We start from the raw sequence: 22,171 nt of genomic DNA on the forward strand, positions 1-22,171 counted from the left end.
AGGGCAAGATGGCTGAACTTGTCGGGGCTTTCGGACAGAGAAAAACGTGACATTCTGGACGAAAGCATCGACCCCGCTGGCCTTTTCGGGACCGCCGTTGCCACCATGCAAAGATGTTGCGAGAGAAAAGAAAGAGGGAGAGGCCCTGCAGCTGTGTCTCCCTAGGAAGACCCAGGCTGCGCCCCCGCCTCCACCAGGTCGCCGCACGTTCGCTCAGGTCTCCAGCCGGCATGCCGACGTTTAAAATCCCTGGCCGCCCAGCCCCGCAGTTCGCGGTCCAGGGTCCCCTAGGATTGCAGAACCCTAAGACCCACTGGCCCAGGAAACATGTCCCGCCTGCTGCCGCTCAGGGTGCCCCATCACCAGCCAAGCAGTCAGACCGCAAGAAGAAGTGGACTGCCTAACATCCCCCACGGGGAGATTGGAGCCGGACCAGCCCGGGCTCCAAGTTCACTCCAGGGCTCAGTTCCGGAGCCCGTTCGGAGAAGTGTGTTCTGCCTCCACCTTTCAACTCCTGGGACTCGAGTTGGATCCCACAGAGCGCATTTCAACAAAGAGACGACGAGACATTGTTCAGCTGAATCAAGCATGTCAGTCTCACAAAACACACTGTTTATTAAAAACTCACCCGTTGCATCCAGGCATGTTGCCAAGGTCACGGGAAAAATGTGTGAAAAACACAGAAAGTATGTTGAAAAACATAATGCCCCCACGCACCCAGACACCACCGGGGTTGATTCCCTCAGTGGTGTCCGGCCCCATAAGCGCTGGTCAAGCAAGCCCGTGCATGTGCAGTCGGGTCTGGCCCGAAGGACCAGTTTCCGCCACAAGAGGGAGCCAGAGCTCCGTCTACTGTGGAGCGCCTGTCTTTGGGGCCGCTGTCAGCAAGAATAGAGAAATGGTGAGCTCTCGCTGCGCCAGAATGGGTTGTGAGGACATTAGAGCGAGGTTATCGTTTGCAATTCGCAACCACCCCTCCCAGATTTCACAGAGTGATTTTCTCTCTTGCAAAAGGCGAATCAGCCAGGATCCTGCAAGAAGAAATAACTACCTTGCTATCAAAGGGAGGAGTACGAGAAATACCCCAGGAGCAGAGCCAATGCGGCTTTTACTCAAAGTATTTTCTCGTGCCCAAGAAGGGCGGGGGACTGTGTCCGATATTGGACCTACGGGCTCTGAATCAGCATCTGAGGTCATACAAATTCAGGATGTTGACGACCACCACCCTGCTGCATGCAGTGCGCCCAGGCGATTGGTTTACATCAATAGACCTGAAGGACGTATATTTTCACATCCCTATTTACCCGCCTCACAGAAAATTCCTGCGCTTTGCGTTTCAGGGCAGAATGTATGAGTACCAGGTCCTGCCGTTTGGTCTCTCACTGAGCCCTCGGGTATTTGTGAAATGCACAGAGGCAGCCATAGCCCCACTGAAGAGGCGGGGCATCGCATAGCAACATACATAGATGATTGGCTGCTGCTATCAGAGTCAGAAATAATGGGAAGAGAGCACACCAGGTTGACAGTGGATCATCTGATGGCTCTGGGTTTCACCATAAACTACCAAAAGAGTGTCCTGCAGCCAGCTCAGGCCATCTCTTTCATAGGAATAGCTCTAAACTCCGCCTCGTACAGAGCGTGTCTCTCTGTGGACAAAGTAAAAAAAATGCTATCACATGCCGGCATTTTTCAGTTGGGAAGATATCTCCCATTCAGAAAATGTCTGCAGATGCTGGGATTAATGGCGTCTTCACTGGCGGTCATTCCACTAGGCAGACTGCATATGAGGGAATTTCAGCGATGGGTTGCATCACTGAGACTGAATCGAAAGTGCCATACCCACCGCCATATCAGAGTGACAGCAGACTGCGCTGCAGCACTCCACTGTTGGAGAAATCCCACATTTCTCACTCAGGGGGTGTCACTGGGGGCTGTCACAGCCAGAAAGGTGGTGACCGTGGACGCGAGTCTCACGGGCTGGGGTGCCACTCACGAGGGCAGAGCAGTGAGCGGCAGCTGGGACTCACAACAGAGGGATGCTCACATAAATTGGCTAGAATTGCTAGCAGCATTTCCAGCACTGAGACACTTCCTTCCCCTGTTGAGAAACCACCATGTTCTGATCAGAACAGACAACACCACTGTTGTGGCGTAAATGAACAGACAGGGCGGGTTACGTTCCCGTCCTTTGCACATGCTGGCTCGCAGACTGATAATGTGGAGCAGCATCAATCTGTTGTCACTGAGAGCTACTCACATTCCAGGAGCTCTGAACTTGGGAGCAGACTTAATGTCCAGGGGAAACCCGCAGTAGGGGGACTGGACCCTGCACCCACATGTGGTGACCCAAATCTGGACCCGCTTTGGCCAGCCACAGGTTAATCTGTTTGCCTCGAGGGAGAACGCTCAGTGTCCACTGTATTTCTCCCTGAGGGACCAGGAGGCTCCGCTAGGGGTAGACGCATTAGCTCACAACTGGCCACATGCTCTGCTTATGCGCGTTCCCTCCATTGGCCTTAATTTCTCCCACTCTATCCAGAGTGAGAGAGAGAGGGCTAACAATGATATTGATTGCCCCAAGGTGGATGAGGTCCCATTGGTTAGCGGAGATTATGCCCCTCTTGTGGAGCGAACCTTGGCCTCTCCCTCTCCGACGAGACCTAGTCTCCCAAGCCAGGGGGGAGATTTTTCACCCTCACCCCGAGCGCCTTGCCCTGTGGGCTTGGCCCATGAGAGGTTGAATCTGAGTACGGCAGGACTCCCCCAGGGGGTTATAGCCACTATTCAGAGTGCTAGAGCCCCCTCCACAAGATCATTGTATGAGAACAAGTGGAGGGTATTTGAGGAATCGTGTGGGCTAAACCACATCTTGGCAAGCCCGTTAGCAAACAACGCATTTCCCACTGGATTGTTGAGGCGATCCAATTGGCTTATTCCAGCACGGGTCAATGACGGGTGACGCTGCGTCACACCCTTTTATAAGGAGGAGGGTGGCCCCTCCCTGACGCAAGCGTCACAACTGCCAGCCAATACTGGCTGGAGTAATGATATGGAGGCTTCTGAGGACAACGCTGAGAGAGCGTTCCCCATAGTGAGACAACTCACTCATATTATCAGAGAACAGGGGTTACGGAATAGAGTAACCTCAAGTTTTCTCATATACTTCTATAGGACCAGAAGTCTTTTTACAACCACAGCTATCGCCATCTGGTGGCCAAATAAAATGCAGGTTTGAGGCGCTTAATGCTAATTATGCTAATACTTAATGCTAGTGCTAGCTTAATTTTTCTTCAGTACTAGCATCTTTTTTCTTAAACTATTTATGGTTTTATACTCTCTATGAATGCAGCACTACTATTAGCATTTGTGGTTCCTAGTGTTTTCTCTATTACCTTAGCTAGTTATTTTTGTGTATTTTTTTGCTAAGTAAGCAAAATAGTTTTCTTATAGTTTTATTTTTGAAAAAGCATTTTGCTACAGTATCTGAAAATACAGTTCGCTTGATGTTATACGACACATGTTAGCCTGTTGGAAAAAGTAACATAGAAGCTAACAAGAGCACAAAGAATATACACATTAATGATATAACCAGGTCTATATCACTATCAGGGACAAACAGAGACTGCAGCGTGTTGTGCGCTCTGCTGAGAAGGTGATTGGCTGCAGACTCCCATCTTTGCAGGACCTGTACACCTCCAGGACATTGCGGCGTGCAGCTCGGATCTCAGCTGACCCTTCTCACCCTGGACACAATCTATTTGACCTGCTCCCCTCAGGCAGGAGGCTCCGGTCCATCCGCACCAGAACCTCTCGCCATAAGAACAGTTTCTTCCCCTCTGCTGTTGGACACATGAACAATAACCATATGACTGTCCCCGCCACTAACACATGACCCTACGCTGTGTTCACTGTATCATTCCATGTTTGGCACTGATCACCACCTGCACTCATGTATATATCTTTCAACGTAGCACTTTTAATTCTTACTCTCATGTATATATCTCATGTATATCTCATGCACATATCTTTCCACGTAGCACTTTTAATTCTTATCCCTACTTTTATTTTTTCCATGTCTATTTAAGTGTTATTTATGACACCATGTTTGCACTGAAGCACCGCAGCAATTTCCTAATGTTGTAAACCTGCTCAACATTTGGCAATAAACCCCATTCTGATTCTAATTCTGATTCTGATTCTTCACTGCTGGTAATATCACTCTCTTTGGTTCAAGTGACTTATGTATTTGTGAAGTCAAATATACACATCTCAAAATATATATACGTGTGCAACCCTAGATTGCTAAATGGACGTATACAGGATCTATCAAAATATCTGGATATACCAAATCAGTCTGCCATAAATCTTAGTCAAGTTCCTTTACTGGGTTACTTTTGGAAACACCTTAATAATTAGCCCATTTTTATCATCTGTATTTTGAGTCTTTGTTTCATAAAATGGATTAAAAGGACAAGTGAAAGATGGGTGGGGGTATTCCACAAGGATTAACAGCTTTTAACACACCCACTACTGTATAGACAGCATTTTGAGTACTTTAGTCTCTGGTTCTCTTCTGGTTGCTCTTCCCAGCCCTGTGATTCTTCTCAGAAGAGAAGCTCTTCCCAAATAAAGACTTTCCTCCTTCAAATCAATTTATGATCAATAAAAGTGTCTCCAACAACAAAACCTGCCCGCTGCTGAGGCACTGAGCAATTTTCTAACTGCCTGAATTTGTTTGCATTTCCATGAAAGAATCCTGAGGAAAGATGACATTTAGATGAGCTCAAGATTAAGATGTATTTCATTGTCAGACTCACTGGTGGGTGGTGGTGCTTTTTAACAAATGCTTTGAATCTGACTCCTTTTCTTTGTTGCATCCCCAATCTAACAAAACCCCTTTTACATGTTTATTATGTGTGTGCCTAGTTAATGTGTAAATAAGGGGGATTCAGTAACTATTCAGCAACACACTAAAAATATGTTAAAAAGGGCCTTGCGTGCTCACACATTTAAACTAATGTTGCTCTAGTTAACTGAAGACCTCATCCATGGGATGAAGTCTAAAATGATACATGTTCCTACAGTGCCCCCTACAGGTCAGGCTGATTCATACAATCCATAGCATACATTGGGTAAAACTAAACTTTAATTCAGCACACACACAGATATTTTCAGATATTTTTTTTTTATTTACATCAAAAAGAAAATCACAACAAAACAATTCTTCACAAATATGCACTTGTCATTCAAGAATGTCACTGAAAAGCTTCCGCTTCTTGGACTCGCCCGTCTGAATTTCCTGCCAGTGGGCTCTTCTGTGTGCAAAGTGGGAGAGAGCAAATTTGGCCCACACGTGACGAGCAAACTGATCTGCCCTCAGCTGGCTTTCACTTGGAACTGAGAAGGGGAGGAGAGACAGGAACAGAAGTCATGAATAGGGAAGTGAGTCACAGGAAAAGTGGGATTCTGAGAGAGAATGTTTGTCATTATTACCTAGTTCCTGTGCGATACTTTGCCTCTGACCGACTGAAGAGCTGTTCCACACGGCTTCGAGTACCCGGCTGCCCAACCTGGAGCAGGCCATCTGGACGTACTGACCCTGAAACAACAAAGAGCGTGATACGGAAAGAGAATGATCATTAAAACTTACACATGTAATACTTGAAGTAATTTTGCTTTCTGTAAGTATCACGTACCTCAAGTCTCTTTAGGATCTTCCCCCTGCCCTTGTCACTGGATGTGGTGATTAGGGCCTGGAGGACGTGGCTGCCTGCGGGGTCAGTAGCCATACTGAGCAGGTCCGAAGGGCTCAGAGTGCGCAGGCTGCTGAGGAGGAGTGAGCGCTCCTTGAATTTAGCCAGTGCCTGGACCAGCCGGGATCCGTGGTAACATATGGAGGTCAGTGGGATCTAGAAAAAACCCTGACAACTGATGAAACATGTATTTTGGTGAAGCGCTGCACTGTTAGTCCAGCTGAAACGCCAACACTACAATTACAATCAAACAAATGTTTTTCCTCCCAGCAGTTTACCTCCGTGCTTATGTTGCCCTCTGCGGTGTCAGAGTGATAGTACACCTCATAGGTGAGCAGAGACATGAAGAGAGGGAGGCAGGCGACGTGTCTAGAGCCAGGCTCAGCGCAGTGGAAAGCCTGGGAGGCAACACATCGACAGGGCTTCATTATCCACAAATCAAACATGAAGTAGTTGTTATGCTCCATCAACACCAATCATAACACAGGGATAAATGAAAAAAAGGTTGTTCTAATCACTCAGGGCCCACGTGGGCCTGCACTTCAACAACAAACCCTCTTTTAAGCTTACATTGAGGAGGCATTGCATCATCTCGTCCTGCCTCTCTTCACTTTCTGCGCAGCTCTCTGCCAGCTGAACTATCACACCCATGTGACCTGCGGCCAAGATTGCCTCCACTCCCTGGACCAGCTCATCAAATATTCTCAGGAACTGTGGAAAAAGGAACGACACCAGGAAGCCGGTGAGAAAATTTCCAGCAAATCACTCCTCCCACGTTCTCAATCACAAGGTGTGACCTACCAGTTTGTATTTGGCAGATGCTGCTGTTAGCCTCTGGATGGGAAAGTTGGCGATGGGATGGAGGGCGAGGTCAACCAGCTGGCCCTTGAGATGGTTCTTGTAGAGCCCGCGGAGAAGTGGCTTGTGGGACAGCTGTATGATGGTCTCTATGAGGCGACTGGAGGCCTGGTCCTTCAGAAAGACTAGAAGCGGACTACGGGGAAATAAAAGTCACACAACACAACATTCTTAAAATAAAGAAAGAAAAAACACTCAGTGGTTCACAAACGCAAACTTTGGCCTCTTACCTAACTCCAGGAGCAGCGCTGCGACTCGTCAGGTATTCCATGATGCGCCGGAGGAGCTGTTTGCAGAGTTTGGGCCGTTTTCTGTGACACACAGTCAGCATGGTCTGGAACACTGCGCTGGCAACAGCGTCAGTCACACTTACTACAAAGAGAAGAAGCACCGTTGAGACTTCCTGCCAGTACAAAGGTGCCCTATCATGAACAAAACAAAAGATGCTTCCACACTGAAACACACTGTGTGTGAATACTTTAATACTGTGTAGTAGTAGTCTTCCCTGTCTTTGCAAGTGCGTGACTGCCACCAGCAGTACAAGAGTAAAACTGCATACACAAGCAGGTGTTATGTACTAACGGCCTTAACAAAATACACAATATTCACTGTTGCATGTTTGCAGCATTTCCACAAGTAGGTCCACCCAGAGGAGAGACCATCATAAGACTGAAACACTCTTCTTTCACTACAACTGCAAAATGTGATCGAGGCCACATTTTTAAAGAAATAGTACCAGTCAAAAGAAATTGGAAGCAAGCACTCATCTGAAGTTTTTTCATAATTTCTCTTTAAAATATCCCAATGGGTAAATGAATGAATAAGAATAAACCTAATTCCATACAGTTATGAAGGAGAAGAATTAGAAAATAAAATTGCTTTTTGTACCAGACTAATTTAATTAATGTAGGAGGGTTTATTTAATCGCAGCTATTAAGCAATTATCCTGGAAAAGAAAGGATGGATTGAATCCACAGCTGGGTACAGCCTCAAGTGGTCATTCGAAGAACTGCAGATTTAAAAAAAGCTGCAGGCTGCAAAAGAAAGAAAAAAAAACCCACTCCTGGTGGGCACCTCCTGTTCTTTTAACAGGCTTTGTGTCTTGGCAATCCTTCCAAACAAGCCGTACTTGTTCAGTCTTTTTCTACCTGTGCACTCATGAATGTTAACATTTAACATCTTAACTGTGGCCTGTCGTGTCTGAAATGTAGCTCCTGGGTTTTGTTGTCCGTTTTGTTTTTTCGCAGTTCCTTTGAGCATTGCAGTCTAAACTTGGGGTGAATTTGCTGGGAATCCTCTCCTGGGAAGAATGCCTTGAATGTTTTCCACTTGTGAATAATCCTTCTCCCTGCAGAGCGATGGACTCTAAATTGCTTGGAAATGGCCTTATAACCCTTCCCAGATTTTCGGGAGATACATAAATGTCATTTTGCACTGAGCTATAGTTTATGTTTTTATTGTTTAGCCATTATAGATGTTGTATTTGTTGACACCAGCTATATTTGTTAGCCTGGTATGATAGCTGGAACATAGGAAATACATTTAAAGGGAAATGCTGAAGTCTAAAGGAAGTTACACATAATGTTTACTACACAATTCCATACATGTTATGTTTAATTATCCACCTTTGGGTTTTTTGCCAAATGACAGAAAATTGTGAAATAAATGACAGAAAATTGTGAATATGTGTTCAAACTTTCGACTGCAACTCCCTCAAATTATAGACAAATAAAAAATTCTGATCACTCAACTCACACTGACATAAAAAAAAATTTAAATTCACCAAATGCAGAAAACTGAACGTGCATTGGAGCCACACTGCATTTAATATCTCATTTTAATACAATTTATGTTACAAGGCCTGCTAAACTGCGTCTGCTGTGCCAGATTCCACCATTGCTCTGTCAGATTAAGGGCTTACAGTTTAAAGCCTATAGTTTCAATCAGAGACTGTGTGTGTGTGTGTGTGTGTGTGTGTGTGTGTGTGTGTGCACGTTAACTAATGGAAAAACTGTGGACTAAACAGCATTTCTTTCTGACACAGAGCTCTACTAAAAGCCACTTAGGCTTCTCTGCAGCGTGTGCATTTGCCCTCACTTTATTTACTGCCCATTTCATTTTGTTTTGATATTACGACTGCAAGAATTTGAATTGAGCACATAAATTCTAAACACATGCTGGTCAGCGTTCTGTTCAAGACTGCCTTTAGGCAATTCCCCTTTGACTTTACTCCGAATCCTCGCCTGCATTCAAAAACAGCTTCTATGGTTTTCAGATTCCCAGAAAAATGTTACAAGAGTCAGGAGAGCACAGGAAGAGGGAGGCAACACTGCTGCTTTCTTTTTTTAATGACCTACTTAAAACATCTATCATACAACAACAGTTAAATTCCAACATAATAATAAAACCACCAATTATTTTATGAAAGATGACTTACAATTAATGTTTTCCATCAAGGTCTCTGTAAGATCTTTAAGCTCGTACCAGAAGGAAGTGGGAATCTCAAAGTCTGTCAGCTGAGGAGGGATGCTTCGCTCTTTTCCTCCTGGTTAAAAACAAGAATATGAACAGAGAAAACACGAAGAAGAAGAAGAAGAAGAAGAAGAAGAATATACCTCTTGGCATAAAGGGCCTGACATAGTCTCAAAAGAAAAGCGCACTGACAAAGCCAGCAGATCAAGAGCTGTATTTTTCTTCTGTTACATCTTGCAGAAAAAGAAACTGAAGTGAGACATCGGGCCAAATGGGAGAAATTGCTTTTTTTTCGTAGGGTGAACCGAAAGCTCTTTCTCTGTATAGCAAATGTCAGCTAGTGCCAGTGTTGCCAATTAAGCTACTCTACATGCCTTCTCAGCCAATTGCTGCAATTTGTATCATAATTTGCACTTTTTCTCTGAGTCATAACTCAGTCAGCTCTTAGCATACACGCATTATGCATGTGTATTTAGATTCTTTTTGACTTGTGCTTCCTGGGGATCTCATTATCTCTAAAGCTAACAAATAAAGCAAGCTGGATCGCTACAGAAGCTGGCAGAGAATAATCGTATTTCACGTGTTCTTTGGTGTCAGCGGATTACAGTGATAACAGCCTGTGCCTGCATGGGTATCTTGCAAAGTGGAACATCTAGAGGTTAACTCCGCATACTTTATGTGCTGCTAATTGGACAAAACGTAAAGATCACAAAAAAAACCCAAAAAAACATGGATGCCGGCTTATTCTACTCATCTATGGGTGAAATAATGGATGTAGCTTCCAGGCCTGAAAACACAATCCTACCAACAGCTAAGTGCTTTCAATCTCCATTCTTTTATTGGCTAACAGGGGTACCTGGGTTACAAAAAGACTGTTTCTATAGAATCTATGGGAAAACAGGCCTTTGGCAGGACATATGTGAACATCTTAAACACGAAGTCCTGTTTCTAAATTATGATCATTATGATCTAGAAGTCAGACCAGAGGATTATCCAGAATATCTGATCCGGTTTGATCTCTGGCTCCTCCAGTCTGCATGCATATCTGCTGGAGGGTGAGTGTGTGTGAATGTTAAGAAAAGGTGTTTAGGCACAGAAAAAAGCGCTTGTACAAATGTGCGTTTAACAGGGTGAATAATAAAAAGTGCTTTGAGTGCTCGGTTAGTTTAGTCATTTATATTTTTCGGCTTGTTTGTTTTCCCACTTAACATGGCCTGAAAAAAAGACAGGAGCATCCTGCTGTGGAACTCAAAAACTGCTCAGAAAACAGCATAAAGTTGCTTCTCATTGTTGGAGGTCTAACAACCACACACGGTTCTCTGTTGCTGCATATTTTAGTACAGGGATTCCCAAAGTGAGGGCTGGAGCCCCACGGTAGGCCGTTAATGTACTGCGGGTGGGCTGCAGTAGGTACAGTTCCATATGCATATAAATGTATTTATGTAAAGAGCAAATTTAAACTGATGATAGGAGGTGGTTAGTTTGTGACATCACTCATTACTTTGACCTAAATTTACTGCTCTTGTATTGAAGTTTGTGTGATGGTTGGTACCAATAACAGCTCGAGCTGATTCAATTTTGTGAAAATCAGCTCAAGGTCAAGGTCACACCAAGTGTGAAAAGCAGCAAAGATTTTATATTACCCACAATTTTTTATGGAAATAGACAGCAATGAGGGGGCGTGAGCACCTAGGTTGGCTAAGGATTTGATCCAGACCTTCACTGTTTGCACCCAAGATCAAAGTTGACCTTAAAAAAATATATTCAAGAAACCAAATCAAGTGTAATATATGACATGAACGAGCAGAGAGAGAGTAGTGCAACACACTTTTTATTTTTTTCAATACGACGCCCTACAACTATAACCCTCAGGGGTAGTTGTTTTGAGTGTTTTGTTTAACTAATTAAATGGGAAAAAGTATCCACTAAAAATCGTCATTTTTTTCATACCAGCGTGAGTGTGTGTCTGCGTGCATTTACCTGGACGGGTTTCGGTGCGAGGTGGTCCGAGGCAGCCTCCCAGCACGTGTAAAAGCGTGCGGACCACGTGTGAGCCGTGAACATGTCTGATGAACTCGGCAGCGTTGTCCCTCACCACCTGACTGAAAGACAACACCTGAGCCTCCAACAGGCCACAGCTTTCTTCTCCCTCCTCCTCTGTGGGCGGAGAGGATTCCTTCTCTGAAGACTCTAAAAAGGACAGAGTCCTACCAGGAGTTAGGTTGGTGCGATTTTCTCAACCGCAGCTGTTCTCTGTCACAGTAGAAAATGGGAATGTTTTCCCTTCTTATCACTCTTATCCTTCTTCCAGCTTCCACAGTTCATTTCCCTCCCCCCCTCGCCTCACTCCCAACCGATCACTGGAAATGGCCGACCCTCCCTTAGCCTGGTTTGACTGGAGGTTTTTCCCTTTAAAAAAAGAGTTTTTAAAGTAAAGTAAAGTAGTGCTCACTCATAGGGGGTCATCTGATTGATGGGGTTTCTCTGAATTATTGTAGGTACCTTACCATATAAATCACTTTGAAGTTAATGATTTTGTAATTTACAGCTGTGTAAATAAAACTAAACTGAAGCTGAATTGATATTTCACTTGTAAAGCAAACTTACACTTGTGTGAACTTACCCATCCACCTGGACATCTGTCTGACTGCGCTCTCCACAACATGGCCTCCACACCGGTCACAAGAAACCGCCTTAAACTCTGAGCCCGATTCTCCACCCAGTTCAGCCAGCACCTCCCCGACCTGCTGGGGGCTGGACAGCGGGAGCAGCCGCTGCAGAGTGATGCTTCCGGTCCGATCTGTCGCCACCAAGGCCGCTTTACCTTTTACTTCTGTGAGGACATTCTCCACAAACATCTCTGTGAAAGACGGGGTGAGTATAAACAGAGAAGAAAGCTGCTGGAGTTAAAAGCAGAAATATAATGGAAGGAGGGAGAGGAAGCTGTTTGTTATGTTTAAGGTAAAATGATGCAATGGACATGCAATGAGCAGTCATTTAAGATCAGTGCATGACGTGAATAAGTCGAGGTCAGTGCAAGAGACGGTTATATCCAGCTCCAGGCAGTTTTTCTTAAAGCAATTACTTAATGGAGGATTTTGCTCCAGAAACACACAAAGTACCAACTTTGCGTACTAACACATCACTTGTCAACACAATGAATTAATTAGCATAAAACAGAGTGGGCATCTTTGGTATGAAGTAGTGGTGGGTACTGTATTAAATAGAGATTAAAATAAATAAAACGGACAGGGCGATCAATCACAGATTGAAACCATTTTTCAATTCAGGCTTCTCTCTTCTTTCTCCTCTTTTTCTTCATTATATATACACGTGACAGCAGATCTAATGCTAGTAAATAAACCTGCCATCTGCTTCGCTACATAAGCAACTGGAAAGGCTGGAGGTGATTTATGTGTCGCATTCACCATCGGCTCTGTGGCAGAGCAGAGCTGAAGATGTTCGCCAATGGTGGTCAGCTAATTCCTCCAACAGATGGTCGTTTGTGGGAATGCAGAAATTAATCAGTCAGAAAGCACAAGAACACAGCTTCTGAGCGACCTTCACAGTCTGGACCAAGCTTTGTGTGAAAACACATTTAATTAACTTATTGAACCCACCACCAATTATCTTCTAGTTTGTTATTTAAATAATCAAACCTCTCTTGTTTTGGGCCCTGATTCATGGCACCAGTGTACCGTGAATCGGGGGAGTTTGAGCTGTCTTTAGTTGTTCTTGCTCCACGTGGGGCTCAACTTCCTGTTTTCCTCTTTTGGACATCCTGGTGATATAAACCAGGTGAGATCAACCAATAAAAAGCAAACTAATGTGGCGAGGAGCAGAGTTCAGAGGAGTTCGGCTGTGACATTCTGAGACAGGACATTTGGCATAAACAGTCGAGGTGCGTGCCATCCTGAGTAAAGAGTACACTGGAAACACAGGAGGTTTTGGGCCAGCCAAGATAGTACTTACACAAAGATTTGGCTCCCTGTAACCTGAACCTCTTCTCCAAAAAAAATTTAAGTAGAAGTGGTTAAAAAAACTTCCGAGAAGTGAGCCAGCGTAAATGTAGCATGAATGCTGACGCCACTTTAAGGACACAACCTTGAAGGGAAAAGCAGCCAAACTGATGTATGTACAGTGCACAGATTATGTGCTGTGCTCAAAACTCACAAATATTCAATCTACTATACATAAACAGCTCAAAAAAATAATTAATTACATTTTGTAGCTCTGGCAGTGCTCAACCTGTTCCTCCTTGCACAAAGAAGCAGGTATCGGTCCTGCTGATAGTTTAAGGACCTTCTATGGCCCTGTCTCCTAGAGTAACTGCCTGTCGCATGAAATCTACTCCATGCTCCTGAGACTGTGCTGGGAGACACAGCAAACCTTCTGGCAATGGTACGTATTGATGTGACATCCTGTAGGAGTTGGGCTACCTGTGCAACCTCTGTAGGGCCCATGTATCACCTCATGTTACCTGACCCTAGCCAAAAGCAAAACTAGTGAAAAATGTCACCCCGAAACAGACATTCCTGTTTCGGGGCTTGTCTCATTGTTTCCCCTCTAGTGCACCTGTTGTTAATGCCATTAACACCAAAGCAGCTGAAACTGATTAACAGCCCCCTCTGATACTTGACCGACCAGATCAATATCCCGCAGTTCAAGAAATGTGAAAAAATGATTCGATTTATGAAGATGGAATAAGTAAATGTACACCTTGGAAAAAAAATGCATTTAATGAATTGTCAGCTTATGTGTTTCTTCTCTACAGTCTAAGTCTGCTTCAGCAGACCTCATCCAAGCAAAGCCGGCAGAGGATGCTCCACATATCACTAGTCTGTGATTTTCTGTTCCCTATGGCAGCCAAGTTCAAAAGATAAAGTTCATGAATCATGGCTGCACATGGTGCTGTGTAATGTGACCTTCTGCTGCACCCCTTATTTAAAGTTCCAGTCCTGTGCTTTACTCAGATCCCCAGAAAAAAAGACCTTTCTCACCTCTCTCCTCATCATCTTCAAAGCCTTCACTGAGCCTTTCTCCGACACGGCGGAAATAGCCCACACTGAGGGCGTCCAAGCGCTTCTTGCCACCCTGACCCTTCTCTCCTTTTGGACTTTCTCTCCTCTTCCTCTCTCCTCCTCCATCTTCTCCGGGATGCCTCCTCTTCTTTCCTCCCCCTTTCTGTGGCTTCTTGTCTTCTGCTTTTGACAGCATATCTTGAACCTTTAACCACGAGGATACAAGTGAAATATAAAGCTAGTTTCTAAAGCAGATTTGAACCAATTAACTACATAACATATCTCATTACACTGCTGCATGTTTGCTACCAGTAAGACAGATTATTATACTTCAATAGATATATAGTACTGTGCACAAGTCTTGATCAAACCCTCATTTCTTTATATTTTGCTTCCACAGACCCAGATGTTCTTGTGATTTCTAAAGAGCTCTTGAGCGAAGGCTCTTTGGGCTTCAGGCTCTTTGAAGGTCTTCCAAAGTTTTCTTTGGACACTGGCTGCTTATGTAATCATTTGTCCTCATACCTCACCATTTTCAGAGTTATTCAAGCATTAAAAACAAAACAAAAAATACCTAACTTAAGGGTTGAACCAACGCTGTGTCTAAACATAAAAGACAACTTAGCAGAGAATCAGTTTTACACTGGTTACATTTTGTTATCAGCTTCTAAAGATAACGCAATTTGACCAGCATAAAATGGTATCTGTGCGGCGAAAAGGTGATTTCCAAAGAAAAAACAAGTGATTCTCCGAAGAAAATCTAATAAAAAACTATTTAGGGAACATTTTAAGGACAAAAGAAGCATTGGGAGGTCTAAAAAGCTACCTACAGCAAGCTAACAGTATCTGAAAGTCATGTCTTTCAGAAATCGGAAAGAACACTTATGCAAAGAACCTGAGAGATGGATGATGATTATGCTGAAGCCTCATCGGAAATGGTTTCAGTGAAAGAGTGGCTAGAAAAAAAAATCTTAAGGAAGGGAAACAGGGAGAACAGACTGAGGAATACCATATTACTCAAGAATGGGACTAAAGATCAGCAGGAACAGGACTTTTGGAGTGATTAATAAAAATGTTTGGTTCAAATCGTTGTCAGCATATCAGAAGGAAGTAAGGAGAGAAGGGAGCTTGCCTAACAGGGTCCAGGCTGGAATAAAGAATACCGAATACTGACTTTCAAACCCATTAGCATTGCACACACTGTTTTTTTGCTCTATATACTCTCTTTCCGTGCATATTTGCAAGTTTCAATAAATAGCTGCACCTATTTTGCACTTTCCTAGCAACATATACGGATCAAGATTGTACTTTAAAAAGCTGTTACAGGTAAAAGGTAATATTGGCATAATGTTAAAGTGGCTACAAATAAAGCTGTCATTATTTTAGAAGGAGTTCGACTAAAACATGCAAACAGGCACAGGGACTGTCCATGCTAACGTGCTGCACTCCAAACAACAACACAAACTCTCGAAAACGTTGCCAAAATAAAAAAAAACGATGGTTTCCCAAAATGTTAAAGAATGACTAAACCACACTGCTAAGTTACTCTGCGGAAAAATGTGTATATTAATATCGTTTCTGTAAAGCAACGTTTTACTCACGTGTGAGAGAAGTCAGACAGAAGCACTGTGCCGTTGACGCGTGATGATGACGTAACAGCACGCGGACAAATATTATTACAGTTTCCTTAAAGATTTATGAATGGATAAAGAAATAAACAAATACATAAATAAATAGTTCACCATGCTCGAAAAGGCTTTATTTATGTAGCCTAAATAAAAACTGGTTGTATTTACCGTAACTAGCACGTCGCTGTCTTTTCTTCAATGTCCTTATTGGTTGACACCAGCAGAGGGCAGCATAGCTACTTTCCTGAAAGGCTGATTCGGGACGACCTCTCGATGGGGGTTCAGAGGTGTGCCCAACAGGCATATGAGTCAATTAAAAAAAAACCTGTGATAATCAAATGTCGACATCTTACACCATCCCAACCCACAAAACAGAACAGTCTCGTTGGGCATAAAATAGGAAGCCACTTTTAATGTTCTTGGGATTTTTAACTGGCAGCAAGGTTATCAAATTAAACCTCATAATTCTCAAACAAAAAACGTGCTTTTTTCATGGTAGCAATGCCATAATATCACAATTTGGCGTCATAATTACACAAAAATGATATGACGTTGATTTAAAAATAAAAACAAAAATTTATTTTTTGGGCAGATTGAGCTCAAATGTGTTACAAGAGCTACTGAAAAGGTTTGCCTAAAGGCATAAAATAAAATAAAAATAAAATAAAGGACAAAATCAACATAGTACCTTTTTTTTCTTAATATCACAGTTATCATCAACACATGGTTATTTCAAGGTTAATAGATACATTCCACAAGTGAAGAGAGAGCTCTAACCAAATCAGTCAAAATGCAGTTTTACTGCATCCCACCTTTTTTGCATTTGTATTTAGTATTTAGTATTTATTTATTTATTGTCATTGTCAAGAACAATGAAATTGCGTTTGGGGCTTCCATACAACCCCCAAAAAAGAAGAAAATAATAAATACCCCTTAAAACCCAAGTGTACATATTTAACCCAGTGTGACTCCAATGCAATAAGACAATCCTTAGCAATAATGTTCGTAGAAATTCAGACAAAGACCTGAGAAACATGACAAAATACAACAATGCAACCCATTCAATATTATTGTACTGTGAGATATGATATCAGATATGATAGTTATCTATTTAAGAAAGAGGGGGGGGGGGGCAGGAGGGGGAAGAGAATAAAGATATGATGCACCAATGCAGACCAGTTCATTGCTATTAAGAAGTTGGATATGGTTATTGTCCGTGAGAGGGGGGCAGAGAGTTCAGGAGCCTCACAGCCTGTGGATACAGGCTGTTGGCCAGTCTGGATGTTCTGGCCTGTATAGACCTGTACCTTCTCCCTGAGGGCAGCAGATGGAAAAGGTGGGGGCATTGTTTCCTAATAACTGTTTGTTCATGGGTTAGTGGCTTTATTGCTCAGGGCAGAACATTCTGGATTTCTGCTGGGACTTGACTGTAGTGTAACGGAAAAACAAAAGCCCATTCATCTGAAACTACAAAAAATGACATATCCGTGGCTACAGTAAATGTTGCACAATTAAATGAATCAGAGGTGATGTAAGTTAAGATTTTGTCATCTGTCTCCATCTCACTCTATCCCCAGCTTCCTCTTCCGTCACACCAACCCTCTGCATGAACCCTCCGTGAACCTTCTCTGCGGTGTTCCTGTTTTCCTCCTGCCTGTCAGCTTCGTCTTCATCATCCCAAAGTCTCCATCCTCACTTACCAATCTACCCCTCCTGACTTCCTCAGTTCCACAGTTCCTTCCTGTTGACATCCTATCACATTTCTCTAGATCCACAATGAAACAGTGTAACTTGTGAACTTCTCTATACTTCTTCATCAACACTGCTGCTCGCTGATCATCACCTCTCCCCTTAACCTAGCTTCAACAGCGTAGCTTCACGGTTTGACTCATCAACGTTATCCCTCTGTAGTTACTACAGCTCTGGACCTTTGTTCTTGAAAATCAATGCCACTTCACTTCTTCTGCATTTCTCAGGCATCCCCTCACGCTCCAGAACTGTGTTAAATTCTGTTCAAATGTCCTCTCTCTGAGGCATCTCCATGACATCTGGACCACCCGCCTTTCCACTCTTCATCCTCTTCACAGCTACCCTCTCTTCCTCCTTATTAATCCTCTGAACTTCTGTCTCTCTCGTTTTCTTCATTTATTCAAAGCACATTTTTCCTAACACACTCTCTTCACTTTTTAGTGTATTTCTACCTTTGACACAGCTCGATCTTTCTATCGAGCCAATCAGTACCAGTCCTGTTCTCCTTCCATGTGTTGTATCTAAGAAAAATGATCTCACACAAGGAGATGTTGGTAAAGAGAAGCATTTAGAGATGTGTGGTATTAGAAATGCCAGCCAATCCATACAGAAAATAGAAAGAAACATAATCAGCTGCTGGGGAGATTTAGAAGATTTGTGACATTATGGACAAGTGCATACTTTTCAGTTCACATTGTTATGCTGGATTAGCAATTCCATTAATGAAATTTTCAGAAAGGAACAAGCATGGTCCAGATTACTGAGTGGATGTACAGGAGGCAGAGATCGGCTATAGCTTACTGTCTCAGCTTGCCTGTTTGTCAAAGCTGCCACACCCTTAACTTCAACAAAATGTCAACAAAATCCAAATTGATGCTATATTGACAAAAAAAGAAAAAAGAAAAGAAAGAAAGATGATACCTTGTACAATTGTTAAGAATGAAAAATTCAGCTAGAAATCCCAAACCATTTTTATACTAGACTTTAAACAGTATTTATGGGAGAGTGCTGTTGGAGCCAGTCTCAAGTAACAACAATTACTTATCCTTCTGACGCCAGCGTGCTTCTTCTGGCTAGGTGACGCATCTGTGGATGCAGTAAATGGCTGGGAGTGCTGTTAGAGGTGATGTAAGTCGAAATATTGTGCTTTCAGATGAGAAATGCAGGTTCTACTTTTCACAGGTAAATGATGCATGCAGAGGAAACAAATAAAAAACCCACAGGCAGCTGTAGCAGAAAGGAGACTATTTACAGATTTTTAGCCATTCAGAGCCATGACACAGTCAGCCAGCAAGTGCAAAAGATTTGTCAAAATTATGTCCTATCCATAGACTGTATACAAAAGATGGAAATGACCATATTTAAACCGGACGGTGAAAAGTCATTTAGCTGACGCGATCAATCTGGATTATCAAATCGCACTCATAAGTGCTTGTCCACAACTGCTAATTACTGCTAACAAGCTAATAAATACACTAATAAAACTGTAATTTCCCTTATAAAACCTCGAAACAGGCCAATTTATTTATCAGATCATAAATAGCTCAGTCACAACTAAGCTCTGGTGATGCCTACCTAACATCAGCTAGCCTGTTTTGGCTTGGCTAACACCCCTAACATTAAGCTTAAAAAAACCTAAATACAAAGGTTATTTCAGAAATACATGTGTTGTACAGTTCTTAAGAAGGAGGAAATTACCAACAGGGCCAAAACCATTGTTCTGTGCCAACCTTTAAACTTCAGTCATGGGGTGGGGTTTGTTTTCAGAGCTAGCCTCAAGTGGCCATCAGAGGAACTGCAGGCTTTGCAATTCCGTGTTCCTTTTTCAGTCCTAGTTCATCGTAATATAACATTGTAGTTTTAGTCATGATGAGTAAATGCAAATTGTCCAATAGATAAAAGGCTTACATCCAAACCTTTAGTCTACTTTGTTGCTGCACTGTGTTAAGATTCAGATAGTAAAAGTTGAAACCTCCACAGGGCTTTTTTTCTACACAAAAATAGATCAGGAATCAATAACTCTGTTAATAACTGGACATATAAACAGAATTGATAAAAAAAAAGTCCTAAATAATATTCACATTCCTTCTTATCAGTATGTAGAATCTGCTTCCATTTAATTGGCCATTGAGGCTAAAGCTGCACAATACAAGGAGACTAAACAAATACGTTCAGAAAGCTGTCTCAGTCCTGTGGGTAGAGCTGGACAATCACTACACAGTCGTGCAGTGGAGGATACTGTCAAAACTTCTCTCTACCATTTATGTCTCCCACCTTTTAAATAGTGTTTGGTTTGCTAGAGGGGCATCATTATCCCACCCAGAGGATGAGATAGACTAAAGGCTCCGCTGAACATTACAGGACATTACATTACATCCTTCGTGCTTAAGCTATACAATTTTCACTTTCCACAATCTGGAGCAACAATTACCCTAAAGGGATTAATGAAAAGGTTTTTTTTTGAGCAGCCTGTGCTTGATAGCTTGCTTACATTAGCATTTAGCTCTAAGCAACAACCAGATCTAAATCTCTTTACCACTCAGCCTGTACAGCCTAACTACAGGTTTGATTGCATTCCAATTAGTCTAGTTCCACTTGAAAAGAGCTCAAGCAGTATATACAACCATAAAGTTTTAGACAGACAATGTCCGGTCAGTTTTGCAATCTGTATACTATAGAACACACTCTGTGATCCACTCTCGATTTAGATAAGTCCCTGAAAAAGGGTACTTGCTATCAGAAAGCACATATCTCTGCCTTTAACTCGGAGAGCTGAATCATGCATGAAAGAGAATCTTACTTTCTCTGGATTTGCTCATTTTAAATTGTGGGAACAAAGAACTGATAGCGGGGACGCAGGAGAACAGAGATATTGTTTGTTCTCCAGCAGAGTTCCTGTCGGCTCTGTCTGTTTGTATTCATCTCCAGAGCAACTGCAGCAGTGCATGAATCAGCTTGAACATGGCAAACTGTGAAGGAATGCTTCAATTATGAAAAAAGACAATCCCGTCTATGCAGGCGTGCAGCATAGACAGATTTCATCACATCACTATAAAACAGACAGCTGTTGATGTCATGCGCTGAATCTTGTTGAGTCATGTTAATCGGGGCAACAGCAGAACTTTGAATGTTAAATCCTCCACTCCCATTTACCAGGCTTTAGGTATGACGTTTGTGTCACGCTTAATGAAACATCTCTATCTCAGGGTTGAATTCTTTATTAAAGATGGGTGGATGAGGTGGAGTCACACTATGAGTAAACTAGTTTAGATGCTGGTGATGGCAACAAGCCTAACATAAAAAGGGGTACAGCTAGCTTGTTCAAAAGGTGTGTTTTTCAAACTCCCTACCAAATAAAGTACAAGGGTTGTGTCCATAAAAGCATTTGGTAAACAAGTTCTCCACTGAGCCCAAGGAGTGCTCATAGACAGCATAAAAGATGGATCCAGCCTAAGGGGCTTAAAAGTGAAATCAAGTGCCTCAGACCTCTGTTGTTTTTAAATGCCACCAAGAGGCAATAGCTGTGTTTGCACAAAGACTTCCAGCAAATAGCTCAACATACTGAACATGATACAATCACCAGTTGCAAAGGGAAAGATGTGTATTTCCAAACTGGTTGATAAATGGTTCCTGGAGGTTGTTGCCAGTCAATGGGTTGCAAAGAGGCTGTACCAAAAAAAAGAAAGAAAACGCCTTATGATCGCTTTGGTCAATGGCAGATTGCTGCAGTCACCTTAAGTTTGCATGGAAGGTCCTGACTTGTCTGCAAACACTTGTTACCTAAATGCCGAGCAGTAAAAGTTGAAAAAGTGTGATGCAACCCAGAAACTGAGCACGTACACTTTCAAAGTAAAGGTTGCGAAATGAGTGATTAAACGTAAAAATCCATCACGAGTTGAAGATGTAATCAGATCAGATAGGATGCAGGATTAATATTACAGAGAAAACTTTTGCAATGGATTTATTTCTCCACCCTAGAGCTAAATCCACGTCTATCTTCTTAAGCTTTTAAAGGAATAAAGTGTATAAAACATTCTTTTCCTGAGCTTGAGTGGTTCTATTTCTAGCCAACAAACAACTTTGTCTGGTTGCTAAATAAGACACTTAGCTTCAGAACTTAGAACAGATCAAGATAATCTATCCCGAAGGTAAAAATAAAAAAATAAAAAATTAGCTTAGTAATACAATGTAGCTTTTTTAAAGAAATTTATGTGAAACATTCTAGAAATATTTTTTTACTTACTTTATTTTATTAATTGATTTTCTTGTTTTTAGCTAGCCCTCTATTATTTTAAACTCCCCTTATTATGCTAAACTGATCTGTTTCCAGGCTACTTCTACACAACATCATCTATGTCTATGAATTAACACATAAGAGACAAATTATCTAATTAATTACATAATTTCCTAAATAAAGACTGAATACAGAGAAAATAAAAAGAGGCAAATGGCAACTGATTGCTTCTTCATTACAAATGTTTAATGAGGGGTTTTGATTTTTTTTTAGTTTTATATTCTTTTTTTATTCAAAATGCTTTACTTCTCCTCTTCCACTTGTCTTCCAGTCTTTATGCAAAAAAAAGCTATCCAGCCCACAGATAAAAGAACTGCCTTAAGCATTCCTTTAGCATAACATGGTCTTTTTTTATTTTCCCTTTCTTCTTATGTTAAACTCATAATGTGTGCTTTG

General features: G+C 42.3%; 1 protein-coding gene across 1 annotated transcript; it reads right to left on the reverse strand.

Moving 5' to 3' along the window:
• Nucleotides 1-5,175: 5,175 nt before the first annotated feature.
• nop9 (NOP9 nucleolar protein) lies at nucleotides 5,176-15,794 on the reverse strand. The gene is made up of 12 exons (XM_085255025.1): nucleotides 15,706-15,794; nucleotides 14,084-14,309; nucleotides 11,707-11,943; nucleotides 11,064-11,273; nucleotides 9,049-9,156; nucleotides 6,842-6,983; nucleotides 6,555-6,747; nucleotides 6,324-6,464; nucleotides 6,032-6,151; nucleotides 5,697-5,909; nucleotides 5,494-5,599; nucleotides 5,176-5,397 (listed from the first exon to the last, which is right to left on the reverse strand). The coding sequence occupies exons 2-12, from the start codon at nucleotides 14,298-14,300 to the stop codon at nucleotides 5,243-5,245; spliced, it is 1,842 nt and encodes a 613-aa protein (XP_085111151.1). The 5' UTR covers nucleotides 14,301-14,309; nucleotides 15,706-15,794; the 3' UTR covers nucleotides 5,176-5,242.
• Between the last annotated feature and the right edge of the window lie 6,377 nt (nucleotides 15,795-22,171).

Source organism: Mchenga conophoros, linkage group LG18 (genome assembly GCF_057382185.1).
Source record: "Mchenga conophoros isolate Kocher_MC1m ecotype Shallow Benthic linkage group LG18, M_conophoros_male_GT1.1, whole genome shotgun sequence".
NCBI classification, from domain to species: Eukaryota; Metazoa; Chordata; class Actinopteri; order Cichliformes; family Cichlidae; genus Mchenga; species Mchenga conophoros.